The sequence below is a fragment of the Myxine glutinosa genome, chromosome 6 (genome assembly GCF_964187855.1).
Source record: "Myxine glutinosa chromosome 6, kmMyxGlut1.1, whole genome shotgun sequence".
In the NCBI taxonomy this organism is placed as follows: domain Eukaryota; kingdom Metazoa; phylum Chordata; class Myxini; order Myxiniformes; family Myxinidae; genus Myxine; species Myxine glutinosa.
In genome coordinates this window covers 62930082-62945336 of record NC_136266.1, presented here as the reverse complement: position 1 = coordinate 62945336, position 15255 = coordinate 62930082, and the positions used below count along the sequence as shown (strand labels likewise).

The 15255-nt window shown below is 41.5% G+C and overlaps 1 protein-coding gene across 1 annotated transcript in view; it reads right to left on the bottom strand.

Moving 5' to 3' along the window:
* Window positions 1-293: 293 nt before the first annotated feature.
* The window catches only part of LOC137429858 (protein QNR-71), a 58961-nt gene continuing 43999 nt past the window's right edge, over window positions 294-15255 (bottom strand). Inside the window, exons 8-11 of the mRNA XM_068120168.2 lie at window positions 6508-6598; window positions 4426-4631; window positions 3052-3142; window positions 294-2443 (exon numbers count right to left, since the gene is read on the bottom strand). Coding sequence (XP_067976269.2) covers window positions 2323-2443; window positions 3052-3142; window positions 4426-4631; window positions 6508-6598 — 509 coding nt within the window. The 3' untranslated portion in view covers window positions 294-2322. The remainder of the gene's footprint in view (window positions 2444-3051; window positions 3143-4425; window positions 4632-6507; window positions 6599-15255) is intronic.

The window sequence follows — 15255 nt, the reverse complement described above, 5'->3', positions numbered from 1 at the left end:
CTTTATTACCCCCATTAGCCCTTCCTATCCCAACCTTCTTTCTTGAAGATCATTGTGTTTCCTCCCCTCGCCTCTCTCCTCTTCTCCTGTTCGTTCATTATCTTGCTAATTGTGTCCAATTATCGCACCACTGCCTCACTGCTAGGCCATACCCTCCAGCCTTCCAGCCATCATCTCACTATTCCATGAGCCTCGATATTTGAAAGAATGAATAGGATTTTTACTTGGCTATTAAGTCAAAAAGCAGGCTTCACCTTTCTAAAATAAAATGGTAAAAAAAGCAGCATTCAAAATTGATTTCAATCATGCTTTTACTGCAGAAGCTCAGTTGCAAAAACAAAATAACAAACAATCACAATCTATGGATTTTGTATTTTAACTTACCGAGGCTGCTGGCACATTTTCTGAATTTTGACTCGTGATTCATTGCCCGAGTTATGTCTCATCTCGTGATTCATGAGCAAGCCTAATGTCATATGTTCATTTTCCAGAAACGTTTCGCAAAATTTCAAAAAAACAAAAATTCTAATCACATGCAGTGGATCTGATGCCATGAGGAAGCGTACAAAATCTCTCGGAATGACAGATTCGCAATAGTCCAAGAAATTGTAACTTTTAACACGTGACTAGTAATGAAAGTTTTTCCACACTCATAATGATGTTGAAAAGTAACAAATGTTGGTGTTCATTGGACAATCCTGGCCATATCTTTCCGAGAACATTTTTTTATATATTTGATTGCATAATGGGAGTGGGACAGGAGAGTAGGGAGGAAGGAATATCGTGAGTGTTGTGAAAGTGAAGGATGATAAATTAATTGATCATGTTGGGAGGGGGATCAGGGGTTAAAAACTTCCACCGCTTTGCAATATTTTTTGTTGATGGCCCCAAAAGCCACATTTGAAATGACTACTAGAAGAAGAACAGGTACATTGAAAGCAAATGGTGAAGTAAAAAAAAAATTAACCTTCCAAAAACTGGAGGAAATGTGACGTCATAGTGGTATTAATCTGAGAGGAAAGCCACATTTTGAAATTGGGATGTAAAATGGGAGGGATAGGCCAAACCCTTTTCAATGCATTTTAGTTACACAGTATAACTCTTTGGAGAAACGAAGGCCGATGTTAAGAAACGTTCAAAGAAACCGTCATGCAAGAATCGATATGTGGCTGCATGCGAGTGGCTCGCAATTTGAGTATTTATTATTCAGCCGAGGCCGAGCGAAACGATGTCGAGGCCGTTTATTCCTGATACGTAAAACACCCTGCAACCCATGCCTACAGAAAACAGACTTTTTGGAACGCTGGCCAAATTTTCTGTCCAATCGTCATGTAATATTGTTAAAATAAAATTGTCCATGGGTCGGAGCTCCGATGTTCAAAGTTTCGTGTCAATCGCTCAAGCGGTTGCGGAGAAAACTAATTTAAAAGCGAATAAAGGTGAAAAAGTGAGAGCAGAAGAAAGAAAAAGTGCCTCGGTTGACTTTCCACAACACGGTTTGCCTATTACTAGTTTTACTTGTATACCTTCTTGTAATAAACCTTCCATGAGTAATTTAAAGCTAATTACAATTTACGACAAAATACTACAAACGAAATTGACTAAACTTTTCTCGTAATGTGTATCCAAACATATGTCAGCAAACACAACCAATCAATATTCAAATTTGTAGCACTGTTGTGATATACCATAATCTTACAGCATTGAAAAACAATCACGTGATAAACATACCCCAGAATATGCATAAATGATGAAAATTAATCCGGTTCTTTAACGACTTTATTCACCTATCTTGGACAAGATAACACAATGATAGGTCAACCACTTACAGCCTCTGCTACTGTGCTAACAGAGAGCAGTGCATTATGGGACACACTGTCCTTTGGAGGAAACATTAAATCAAGATGTCCCATCTGCTGTTATTAGGACACAATGGACCCTCATTATATTGCTTGATGAAGAAGGGAAGCCATTAGACCATACCCCAGATCAAATACCCAGATCAAATAAGTTCCCTTTTTAGATCGTCTGCAGATTACCTGAATAGGTGGATTCCTAGGCTATGTGACCACAACCTTTCCCCAATGAGACTCCATGAGTGATGAGCGAGCAGGTAGAATGAGCTGATTAAATGTTTTTGGGAAAACAATTTTACTTCCTTTTGCACAACAAACCTTTATCTGAATATTTTAGAAAAAAAGAAGCAATACGTGTTAAAATGAACTTGGCGACTTGGATGACTTGCTTTCAAACTTCCAGTATGAATGTGACCCCTGGTGGAGTTTCTAAACACACATGGCTTCATCTGCATTGCTTGAGAGGTCACATTTTATTGGGGAGTAATGGCTTCCCTTCTGTTCCGCCGAACCATAGCTTAGGAAAGCTCTGCTTGGTGAAGGTTGCAGCTCTTGGTGCCAAAGCAAGTCCATGCCAACTGCGGTACCTGCCCATCCACAAAAGGAATTGTGGTCTCAAACACGGGGAAAGGCAACTGATTTCATGTGAAGCATTAAACCTTCGTATGCACAACTGACCTTTTACTACTTTTATCCATGTGAACAATTTTGTGCGAATCAGCATTCCCAGCGTTCATCAGTTGATCAAATCGGTTCATTCCTTACGACTACAAATCAACTCTGATGCCATGCCATGCTTTCGGAAGGAGTATGAAGCCAGCCATATTGTTGTGCTAGCATTTACTAGGTGCTTAAAGATTCCACTGGAAAGCGCCAGCACCAACGACAGCCACGGTGCCTTTTGAAAAGTTTCCTCGCCAAATATCAAGTTCCCGCCTAAAACTACACCTCGACGGGGTTGCCCATTGCAACACGTTATGATGGCTGCTGCGTTTGTTGCACCCAATGGTCGGTATGATCAATTGACAGGTAGAGGCAGAGAGTAAGAACAACCTGGACATGCAACGCAAGTATGATTTCTCACCTCCTGCAGTCACTAACTCACGAAGTTGAGTGAATTTAATTTTTTTACGGCATCTATATACAAGTTTTAAGGTTATAATTGAAAAGCAGATTTTAAAAAGGTAATTCTTACTTGTGCATGTACCAAGTCAGTCCAAGAAAAATACAGGGGATTGCGAGACCCAGCATGATGACAACTATTGTTCCGAATCTGCGAGTCTGTCCTGCAAGAAACAAACGAAGGCCATAAACCTGTCAAAAGAGCTTCTGTTGTTTTCCTGTAAACTTCAAACGTTTAATCTTCAGTTGTAATAAAACCATCACAAGGTGTCTATCGGTGCTGGTAAGGAATGAGTCAGGGATTTCTGGGTTGCGCAATCTCATTGGAGTGGCATCCAAAATCAATGGCTACATGTGAGTCGTCACATGAGCCGTGGGAATCTCGCTAACTCATTTACCCATGTAGGAAGTGTTTTGGTTCCTTTTCATTCAATCCCGTGAAACTTCACGAGGATTGGGTCTATTTGAGTAGCTCGTCGAAGCGATATACATGCGTTGTTCGCATTTCTAAAATACAAGAGTGACTGAGTGAGCTGAGAGATTTTAACCAACTAAGAGACCAAATAGAAACAGCCTGCACACCTCATGTACAATAAATGGATGACGTGTGTGTGTGTGTGTGTGTGTCATACTTTTACTTACCAAGGTCTTGTATTTTAATTACGTACGTACGTGTCTATTAATTACGTACGTCTATTAATTAATTACGTATTACGTACCATTGAAATGTGGCTTTTAACTCCAGACTGCTGAGACCCCTTCGACATTTGAAGACCACAAATAACTCTAAAGACCCAGAGGACCAAAAAGTTCCCGAGGATCCAGAAGACCCAAAAGTCCCCGAGGACCCCAAATACCCACAAGACGAAAGGTTCCCAAGGACCGAAAAGACCCAAAATGTCCCCGAAGACCCAAAAGATCCAGATGACCCAAAACAACCGCAAGACGAAAGGTTCCCAAAGACAAAAAAGTCCCCGAGGATCCAAAATACCCAGATGACACAAATGTCCCCGAGGAGACAGAAGACCCAATAGACGCAGTAGATCCAAAAGTCCCTGAGGATCCAAAAGACCCAGATGACCCAAAAGACCCTGAGGACCCAAAAGACCCGAGGACCCGAGTCTGGCAGGCTCGAGACGGTGAAGAGTGAAGATGGTGGTGAAGTTGAAGGTGGTGAAGACAAATAAAAAATTTGGTCCAATGGACCAACGGGCCCCCTAGTCAGTTAAAACAACCAATTGTTGGGTGTGGTCCAAAATTGGGCGTGGTCCAATTTAGTCAGACAAGAAAGTTTTCAGAGAACTTGATGACATGAGATGTTGACATGTTGACATTTTCTGTCAACTCAGTTGACATTTTCTTTTGATATTGAATTGTTGTTGTAACTTCTTAAAAAGACATATTGTGCATCATTAAATAAACATTGTTTGAAACTTAGTAAACTTACTTGGTAGGACAGCAACACGTTTGCTGGTCACAGCGAGACTAACTCCGTTCGAGAGAGACACATTGAGGCAAAAGACTCCCGATGAGTTGAAGGTTTGTCTGAATGTCAGGTGGCATGCCTCAGTCAAGGCAGGTGGCCCACAGGTGATGGCTTGAGTCATACTACAAGACTCATCTGCCACTATGGTGCATATCTCATTGGGAAGGCTGGGTGTGATGAGTTTAGGGGTGGGTGGGGAAGACACAAAATGTACTTTTAATGTTACAGGTCTTGGTCACATTTCTTGGCATATTTCGTGGGTGTGTGTGGTAGTACACGTGAAGGGTGTGTGAAAGGGTTTCTTAAATCAGAGATATTACAGTTCATCTCGGAGATGACAAAGGATAGATGCTTAGCATAAAGGTGGGCAAATTGCCCAGGTCAGGGGAGGTAGAGACAAGTGACCCCAGCCCCGTATAGATACTTCAATCCTTGGTAAGTATATTTTCAATATCATAAACATCTGCACCAGAAGGCTCGATGGCTGACGGTCGAGTGGGCAATTTCAAATGAAAGGTGTTCAATATACTGAACAAAACAACCTATGAACATGTACAGGGTGTTTCAAAAAGATTGATACAACTTTGACTTCGTGCCATTTCTTTGTTTTTTGACCTATACCGTTTTCCTTTTCAGAGTTTGGTGATGTTATCGTGGTATTTGTTTCCTGGGAATTCTATCTCCGTAGCTCAACTACGCCATTGACAGTGGAGCAAAAGCCAATTTCCACTTGAACGGTGCCATCAACAACCACAACACAATTTTCTGGGGGGCAGAACCACCTGAGGAGATCACTGAGAGATACTTGAAAGGGCCTAAGGTCACATGCTTCTGCACCTTCAATGCCAATGGGGAATGCTCGGGCCTTACTGGTTTGAGAATGACAACAGCAGGACGGTGACGATCAACGGTGAGCCCTTAGCTCAGCATGACCTGGTTTATGCAGGATGGTGCACCCCCGCATACAACTGGTGACACCCTCACATTCCTGCAGCAGCTCTTCAGAAATCGCCTCGTTGTCCTGGGTACTGCTAATGACTGGGCACCCCATAGACCAGACTTGAACCCTCTGGACTACTGGTTCTGGGGGGCTGCCATCGGCTCTGTATACGTCAACTGCCCTGCCACACTGGATGATCTGAAGCAGGAGGTGTCAGACTACCTCCAGGCAGTGCCACCTGAGACCCATAGGAAAGTTGGACAGAACTTTGGAGTCAGGATCAATGCCTGCCTGAACCGTGGAGGGCCACACATCGAGAACGTCAATTACAAGGATTTTGCGTAAATGCCAATTTCAGACCGTGGCCTCTCACTAACTCTAGCAGTGACTGCAATAGCAATCAGTGATAGAAACTGCCATGTCATAAGCTTTCAAGAAATGTTTGGTTCACTTTCCTGAGATTTATGTTTCTTTTTAAATAAACGTTTAAAGTTGTATAACTATTTTTGAAACACCCTGTATATACGTAAATGGGGGAAGTGGCATCTTGTCCCATATTACTGCACTTACAAGCAATGGAAGAGTAGAGAATAGGCAGACATGAAGCATACAAATAGACAGAGTTTCCAAAATCAGGAATGTTTCTATCTATGTGGGGGGGGTGGGGGAGGGAAAGGGTACCCCGCACTGCCCGGCTGGTTGAGCTTTTCCCGGCGGTGGTTTCGGGACATGCTGGACACTGAAAAGCTATGGAGTTATCGGCCTCATGGTGGTTACCTTTTGCCTGTGGGTCGGTGGCATCCCTGCCTGACCCTACGTCCCAATATACACTTTGTAGTTGTCTTTGGTGGCCTCAACACAGCCTTCCCGGCCAACATGTGGTAGCTTAAAACCTTTTCCAGATTCTGAAGCTACAACCAAAATTGGGTGCCTCTAGGCTAGGGGCTACAGTTCAGCGTTGAAAGTGACAAACACTTGAAATATTTTTCCAAGATATGTCAATTTGCAATGCATGGAAGTTGAACCTAGAAGGTGTGTGATTGTGTGTATGTGTGTAACTTTTACTGAAATATTGTAAATGTATTTCCATGTCTCTCTCCTACCTTCCTTGACAACTTATTGTCAGATCCATTGCCTGACCATCTGGAGCAGACACTTGTATCGCCTCCACCACCTCTACACTCGAGACTGCCCCTGTGGAACAAATGGATGCTACAGTTGAACATTTCACTTCCGAGAGTCAATACCAGGGCATTTCAAGCAATAAGTACAACTCTGGTGAGATTCCCTATCCAAATCAGGAGAAATCTATCAGATGTATCATCATAATTACCTAAAGTTGTTAAAGATTTCATACAAAATGAAACCTTGATGTTTCACTGTAAGGGACAGGCAGTCGGAACAGCTAAAGGGACTTCACATTTGTGTTGCAATATCATTAATCGTGTCGTACAAGGTCAAGTTTACAGTCAAATCTCATTTCTTTCAAAACAAATAAATCAGATTGCCAGCACTCAAGAGTTGTAATAACAGTAGCAGGTGCTAACGTTTCTTCATGCAATTAAAATTCCCTCCTGTACAAGAAAGTACACACTTTTCCCTCCTGTTGTAGTAACAAAAACACAAAAGGGTCATTCATCAGGGCTCAGATCTCAGATGGCTCTATTGGTGGAACGTCAGACATTTGTGGCCTTTGAGAGTTAACAGGGCATTCACAAAGTCTTATTCGAGTTTTAAAATTCTATTATAACCATGTCTGCATGGTTGTTTGTCTGCCTGTCAACAAAATATCTCAAAATGTTGTGGACAGATTTGGCCGAAACCTGGGGGACAGGTTGGGGGTGTGAACAGGAAAAATTGATTCGATTTTGGGGAAAATCCGGATCCAGATCTGGATTCGAGAATTTTAAAGTCATTCTTCACCATTCGGAGGGCAAAACACTATATATAGCATTATATCTCAAAAAGTTGTGCACGGAGTCAGGCGAAAGTTGGTGGACAGGTTGGGTATGACACAAGGACGGATCAATTATATTTGGGTGAAGATCCAAATCCGGATCTGGAAACGAGAATTTTTTAATTTTTTTTTAAAATAAGTGATTCGTCACCATTGAGCGATAGAGCCAAAAACGATATGTAGCATGATATCTCAAAAGGTTGTGGATAACTTATGACAACTTGGTGGATGAGTTGGGTAATTGTGACGAGAACAAGCCGATTTGATTTTGGTTCAGGTCGGATCCAGATCTGACCAATCAGTGGGATAAAAAAACGTAAACTGTTCAGCATGGTGGAGGTTATGCAGTTATGCTCTCCACTGAGTGCCGTGCTAGTTTTAGTCTTGAAAAGCATTAGCAAATGAACTATTTTGCATTTTCAACCATCACTATTATCCTCATTTTTTCTACTGCAGAAAACCAGGATTTTAACACATTTGCCATCACAAACATCATCACCATTGATATAAAATGCCAGGCTTGACAGAGATGTCTTGTAAAATGTGGGGAATATGTCAGCTGGGATAGGAAATCTTTTGGTTGAGATAGGAATTGTCTTGGTTTGGATGGGAATTGTCTTGGTTTGGATGGGAAATGTCTTGGTTTGGATGGGAAATGTCTTGGTTTGGATGGGAAATGTCTTGGTTTGGATAGGAAATGTCTTGGTTTGGATGGGAAATGTCTTGGTTTGGATGGGAAATGTTTTGGTTTGGATGGGAAATGTCTTGGTTTGGATGGGAAATGTCTTGGTTTGGATGGGAAATGTCTTGGTTTGGATGGGAAATGCCTTGGTTTGGATAGGAAATGTCTTGGTTTGGATGGGAAATGTTTTGGTTTGGATGGGAAATGTCTTGGTTTGGATGGGAAATGTCTTGGTTTGGATAGGAAATGTCTTGGTTTGGATGGGAATTGTCTTGGTTTGGATGGGAAATGTCTTGGTTTGGATGGGAAATGCCTTGGTTTGGATAGGAAATGTCTTGGTTTGGATGGGAAATGTTTTGGTTTGGATGGGAAATGTCTTGGTTTGGATAGGAAATGTCTTGGTTTGGATGGGAAATGTCTTGGTTTGGATAGGAAATGTCTTGGTTTGGATGGGAAATGTCTTGGTTTGGATGGGAAATGTCTTGGTTTGGATGGGAAATGTTTTGGTTTGGATGGGAAATGTCTTGGTTTGGATGGGAAATGTCTTGGTTTGGATAGGAAATGTCTTGGTTTGGATGGGAATTGTCTTGGTTTGGATGGGAATTGTCTTGGTTTGGATGGGAAATGTCTTGGTTTGGATGGGAAATGTCTTGGTTTGGATAGGAAATGTCTTGGTTTGGATGGGAATTGTCTTGGTTTGGATGGGAAATGTCTTGGTTTGGATGGGAAATGTCTTGGTTTGGATAGGAAATGTCTTGGTTTGGATGGGAAATGTCTTGGTTTGGATGGGAAATGTCTTGGTTTGGATAGGAAATGTCTTGGTTTGGATGGGAAATGTCTTGGTTTGGATGGGAAATGTCTTGGTTTGGATAGGAAATGTCTTGGTTTGGATGGGAAATGTCTTGGTTTGGATGGGAAATGTCTTGGTTTGGATGGGAAATGTCTTGGTTTGGATAGGAAATGTCTTGGTTTGGATGGGAATTGTCTTGGTTTGGATAGGAAATGTCTTGGTTTGGATGGGAAATGTCTTGGTTTGGATAGGAAATGTCTTGGTTTGGATGGGAAATGTCTTGGTTTGGATGGGAAATGTCTTGGTTTGGATGGGAAATGTCTTGGTTTGGATAGGAAATGTCTTGGTTTGGATGGGAATTGTCTTGGTTTGGATGGGAATTGTCTTGGTTTGGATGGGAAATGTCTTGGTTTGGATGGGAAATGTCTTGGTTTGGATAGGAAATGTCTTGGTTTGGATGGGAATTGTCTTGGTTTGGATGGGAAATGTCTTGGTTTGGATAGGAAATGTCTTGGTTTGGATGGGAAATGTCTTGGTTTGGATAGGAATTGTCTTGGTTTGGATGGGAAATGTTTTGGTTTGGATGGGAATTGTCTTGGTTTGGATGGGAAATGTCTTGGTTTGGATGGGAAATGTCTTGGTTTGGATAGGAAATGTCTTGGTTTGGATGGGAAATGTCTTGGTTTGGATGGGAAATGTCTTGGTTTGGATGGGAAATGTCTTGGTTTGGATGGGAAATGTCTTGGTTTGGATAGGAAATGTCTTGGTTTGGATGGGAAATGTCTTGGTTTGGATAGGAATTGTCTTGGTTTGGATGGGAATTGTCTTGGTTTGGATGGGAAATGTCTTGGTTTGGATGGGAAATGTCTTGGTTTGGATAGGAAATGTCTTGGTTTGGATGGGAATTGTCTTGGTTTGGATGGGAAATGTCTTGGTTTGGATAGGAATTGTCTTGGTTTGGATGGGAAATGTCTTGGTTTGGATGGGAAATGTCTTGGTTTGGATAGGAAATGTCTTGGTTTGGATGGGAAATGTTTTGGTTGAGATAGGAAATGTCTTGGTTTGGATAGGAATTGTCTTGGTTTGGATGGGAAATGTTTTGGTTTGGATAGGAAATGTCTTGGTTTGGATGGGAAATGTCTTGGTTTGGATAGGAATTGTCTTGGTTTGGATGGGAATTGTCTTGGTTTGGATGGGAAATGTCTTGGTTTGGATGGGAAATGTCTTGGTTTGGATAGGAAATGTCTTGGTTTGGATGGGAAATGTCTTGGTTTGGATAGGAAATGTCTTGGTTTGGATGGGAAATGTCTTGGTTTGGATAGGAATTGTCTTGGTTTGGATGGGAAATGTCTTGGTTTGGATGGGAAATGTCTTGGTTTGGATGGGAAATGTCTTGGTTTGGATGGGAATTGTCTTGGTTTGGATAGGAAATGTCTTGGTTTGGATGGGAATTGTCTTGGTTTGGATGGGAATTGTCTTGGTTTGGATGGGAATTGTCTTGGTTTGGATGGGAAATGTCTTGGTTTGGATGGGAAATGTCTTGGTTTGGATAGGAATTGTCTTGGTTTGGATGGGAAATGTCTTGGTTTGGATAGGAATTGTCTTGGTTTGGATGGGAAATGTCTTGGTTTGGATAGGAAATGTTTTGGTTTGGATGGGAAATGTCTTGGTTTGGATGGGAAATGTCTTGGTTTGGATAGGAAATGTTTTGATTTGGATGGGAAATGTCTTGGTTTGGATGGGAAATGTCTTGGTTTGGATGGGAAATGTCTTGGTTTGGATGGGAAATGTCTTGGTTTGGATAGGAAATGTCTTGGTTTGGATAGGAAATGTCTTGGTTTGGATGGGAAGTGTTTTGGTTTGGATGGGAAATGTCTTGGTTTGGATGGGAAATGTCTTGGTTTGGATAGGAATTGTCTTGGTTTGGATGGGAAATGTCTTGGTTTGGATAGGAAATGTCTTGGTTTGGATGGGAAATGTCTTGGTTTGGATAGGAAATGTCTTGGTTTGGATGGGAAATGTCTTGGTTTGGATGGGAAATGTCTTGGTTTGGATGGGAAATGTCTTGGTTTGGATAGGAAATGTCTTGGTTTGGATAGGAAATGTCTTGGTTTGGATGGGAAGTGTTTTGGTTTGGATGGGAAATGTCTTGGTTTGGATAGGAAATGTCTTGGTTTGGATAGGAAATGTCTTGGTTTGGATGGGAAATGTTTTGGTTTGGATGGGAAATGTTTTGGTTTGGATGGGAAATGTCTTGGTTTGGATGGGAAATGTCTTGGTTTGGATGGGAAATGTCTTGGTTTGGATGGGAATTGTCTTGGTTTGGATGGGAAATGTCTTGGTTTGGATGGGAAATGTTTTGGTTTGGATGGGAAATGTCTTGGTTTGGATGGGAAATGTTTTGGTTTGGATGGGAAGTGTCTTGGTTTGGATGGGAAATGTCTTGGTTTGGATGGGAATTGTCTTGGTTTGGATGGGAAATGTCTTGGTTTGGATGGGAAATGTCTTGGTTTGGATGGGAAATGTTTTGGTTTGGATGGGAAATGTCTTGGTTTGGATGGGAAATGTCTTGGTTTGGATGGGAATTGTCTTGGTTTGGATGGGAAATGTCTTGGTTTGGATGGGAAATGTTTTGGTTTGGATGGGAAGTGTCTTGGTTTGGATGGGAAATGTCTTGGTTTGGATGGGAAATGTTTTGGTTTGGATGGGAAATGTCTTGGTTTGGATGGGAAATGTCTTGGTTTGGATGGGAATTGTCTTGGTTTGGATGGGAAATGTTTTGGTTTGGATGGGAAGTGTCTTGGTTTGGATGGGAATTGTCTTGGTTTGGATGGGAATTATTTTGGTTTGGATGGGAAATGTCTTGGTTTGGATAGGAAATGTCTTGGTTTGGATAGGAAATGTCTTGGTTTGGATGGGAAATGTCTTGGTTTGGATGGGAAATGTCTTGGTTTGGATGGGAAATGTCTTGGTTTGGATGGGAAATGTCTTGGTTTGGATGGGAAATGTCTTGGTTTGGATGGGAAATGTCTTGGTTTGGATGGGAAGTATTTTGGTTTGGATGGGAAATGTCTTGGTTTGGATAGGAAATGTCTTGGTTTGGATAGGAAATGTCTTGGTTTGGATGGGAAATGTCTTGGTTTGGATGGGAAATGTCTTGGTTTGGATGGGAAATGTCTTGGTTTGGATGGGAAATGTCTTGGTTTGGATGGGAAATGTCTTGGTTTGGATGGGAAATGTCTTGATTTGGATGGGAAATGTCTTGGTTTGGATGGGAAATGTCTTGGTTTGGATGGGAAATGTCTTGGTTTGGATGGGAAATGTCTTGGTTTGGATGGGAAATGTCTTGGTTTGGATGGGAAATGTCTTGGTTTGGATGGGAAATGTCTTGGTTTGGATGGGAAATGTCTTGGTTTGGATGGGAAATGTCTTGGTTTGGATGGGAAATGCCTTGGTTTGGATAGGAAATGTCTTGGTTTGGATGGGAAATGTCTTGGTTTGGATAGGAAATGTCTTGGTTTGGATAGGAAATGTCTTGGTTTGGATAGGAAATGTCTTGGTTTGGATGGGAAATGTCTTGGTTTGGATGGGAAATGTCTTGGTTTGGATGGGAAATGTCTTGGTTTGGATGGGAAATGTCTTGGTTTGGATGGGAAATGTCTTGGTTTGGATGGGAAATGTCTTGGTTTGGATAGGAAATGTCTTGGTTTGGATGGGAAATGTCTTGGTTTGGATGGGAAATGTCTTGGTTTGGATAGGAAATGTCTTGGTTTGGATGGGAAATGTCTTGGTTTGGATGGGAAATGTCTTGGTTTGGATGGGAAATGTCTTGGTTTGGATGGGAAATGTCTTGGTTTGGATGGGAAATGTCTTGGTTTGGATAGGAAATGTCTTGGTTTGGATGGGAAATGTCTTGGTTTGGATAGGAAATGTCTTGGTTTGGATAGGAAATGTCTTGGTTTGGATAGGAAATGTCTTGGTTTGGATGGGAAATGTCTTGGTTTGGATGGGAAATGTCTTGGTTTGGATGGGAAATGTCTTGGTTTGGATGGGAAATGTCTTGGTTTGGATGGGAAATGTCTTGGTTTGGATGGGAAATGTCTTGGTTTGGATAGGAAATGTCTTGGTTTGGATGGGAAATGTCTTGGTTTGGATGGGAAATGTCTTGGTTTGGATAGGAAATGTCTTGGTTTGGATAGGAAATGTCTTGGTTTGGATGGGAAATGTCTTGGTTTGGATGGGAAATGTCTTGGTTTGGATGGGAAATGTCTTGGTTTGGATGGGAAATGTCTTGGTTTGGATGGGAAATGTCTTGGTTTGGATGGGAAATGTCTTGGTTTGGATGGGAAATGTCTTGGTTTGGATGGGAAATGTCTTGGTTTGGATGGGAAATGTCTTGGTTTGGATGGGAAATGTCTTGGTTTGGATGGGAAATGTCTTGGTTTGGATAGGAAATGTCTTGGTTTGGATGGGAAATGTCTTGGTTTGGATGGGAATTGTCTTGGTTTGGATGGGAAATGTCTTGGTTTGGATGGGAAATGTTTTGGTTTGGATGGGAAATGTCTTGGTTTGGATGGGAAATGTTTTGGTTTGGATGGGAAATGTTTTGGTTTGGATGGGAAATGTTTTGGTTTGGATGGAAAATGTTTTGGTTTGGATGGGAAATGATTTGGTTTGGATGGAAAATGTTTTGGTTTGGATGGGAAATGTCTTGGTTTGGATGGGAAATGTTTTGGTTTGGATGGGAAATGTCTTGGTTTGGATGGGAAATGTTTTGGTTTGGATGGGAAATGTTTTGGTTTGGATGGGAAATGTTTTGGTTTGGATGGGAAATGTTTTGGTTTGGATGGGAAATGTCTTGGTTTGGACAGGAAATGTCTTGGTTTGGATGGGAAATGTCTTGGTTTGGATGGGAAATGTTTTGGTTTGGATAGGAAATGCCTTGGTTTGGATGGGAAATGTTTTGGTTTGGATGGGAAATGTTTTGGTTTGGATGGGAAATGTTTTGGTTTGGATGGGAAATGTTTTGGTTTGGATGGGAAATGTCTTGGTTTGGACAGGAAATGTCTTGGTTTGGATGGGAAATGTCTTGGTTTGGATGGGAAATGTTTTGGTTTGGATAGGAAATGCCTTGGTTTGGATAGGAAATGTCTTGGTTTGGATGGGAAATGTTTTGGTTTGGATGGGAAATGTTTTCATTGGGATGGGAAATGTTTTGATTGGGATGGGAAATGTTTTGGTTTGGATGGGAAATGTTTTGGTTTGGATGGGAAATGTTTTGGTTTGGATGGGAAATGTTTTGGTTTGGATGGGAAATGTTTTGGTTTGGATGGGAAATGTTTTGGTTTGGATGGGAAATGTTTTGGTTTGGATGGGAAATGTTTTGGTTTGGATGGGAAATGTTTTGGTTTGGATGGGAAATGTTTTGGTTTGGATGGGAAATGATTTGGTTTGGATGGAAAATGTTTTGATTGGGATGGGAAATGTTTTGATTTGGATGGGAAATGTTTTGGTTTGGATGGGAAATGTCTTGGTTTGGATGGGAAATGTCTTGGTTTGGATGGGAAATGTTTTGGTTTGGATGGGAAATGTTTTGGTTTGGATGGGAAATGTTTTGGTTTGGATGGGAAATGTCTTGGTTTGGATGGGAAGTGTTTTGGTTTGGATGGGAAATGTCTTGGTTTGGATAGGAAATGTCTTGGTTTGGATAGGAAATGTCTTGGTTTGGATGGGAAATGTTTTGGTTTGGATGGGAAATGTTTTGGTTTGGATGGGAAATGTCTTGGTTTGGATGGGAAATGTCTTGGTTTGGATGGGAAATGTCTTGGTTTGGATGGGAAGTGTTTTGGTTTGGATGGGAAATGTCTTGGTTTGGATAGGAAATGTCTTGGTTTGGATGGGAAATGTTTTGGTTTGGATGGGAAATGTTTTGGTTTGGATAGGAAATGTTTTGGTTTGGATGGGAAATGTCTTGGTTTGGATAGGAAATGTCTTGGTTTGGATGGGAAATGTTTTGGTTTGGATGGGAAATGTTTTGGTTTGGATGGGAAATGTTTTGGTTTGGATGGGAAATGTTTTGGTTTGGATAGGAAGTGTCTTGGTTTGGATGGGAAATGTCTTGGTTTGGATGGGAAATGTTTTGGTTTGGATGGGAAATGTTTTGGTTTGGATGGGAAATGTTTTGGTTTGGATGGGAAATGTCTTGGTTTGGATGGGAAGTGTTTTGGTTTGGATGGGAAATGTCTTGGTTTGGATAGGAAATGTCTTGGTTTGGATAGGAAATGTCTTGGTTTGGATGGGAAGTGTTTTGGTTTGGATGGGAAGTGTTTTGGTTTGGATGGGAAATGTTTTGGTTTGGATGGGAAATGTTTTGGTTTGGATGGGAAATGTCTTGGTTTGGATGGGAAATGTCTTGGTTTGGA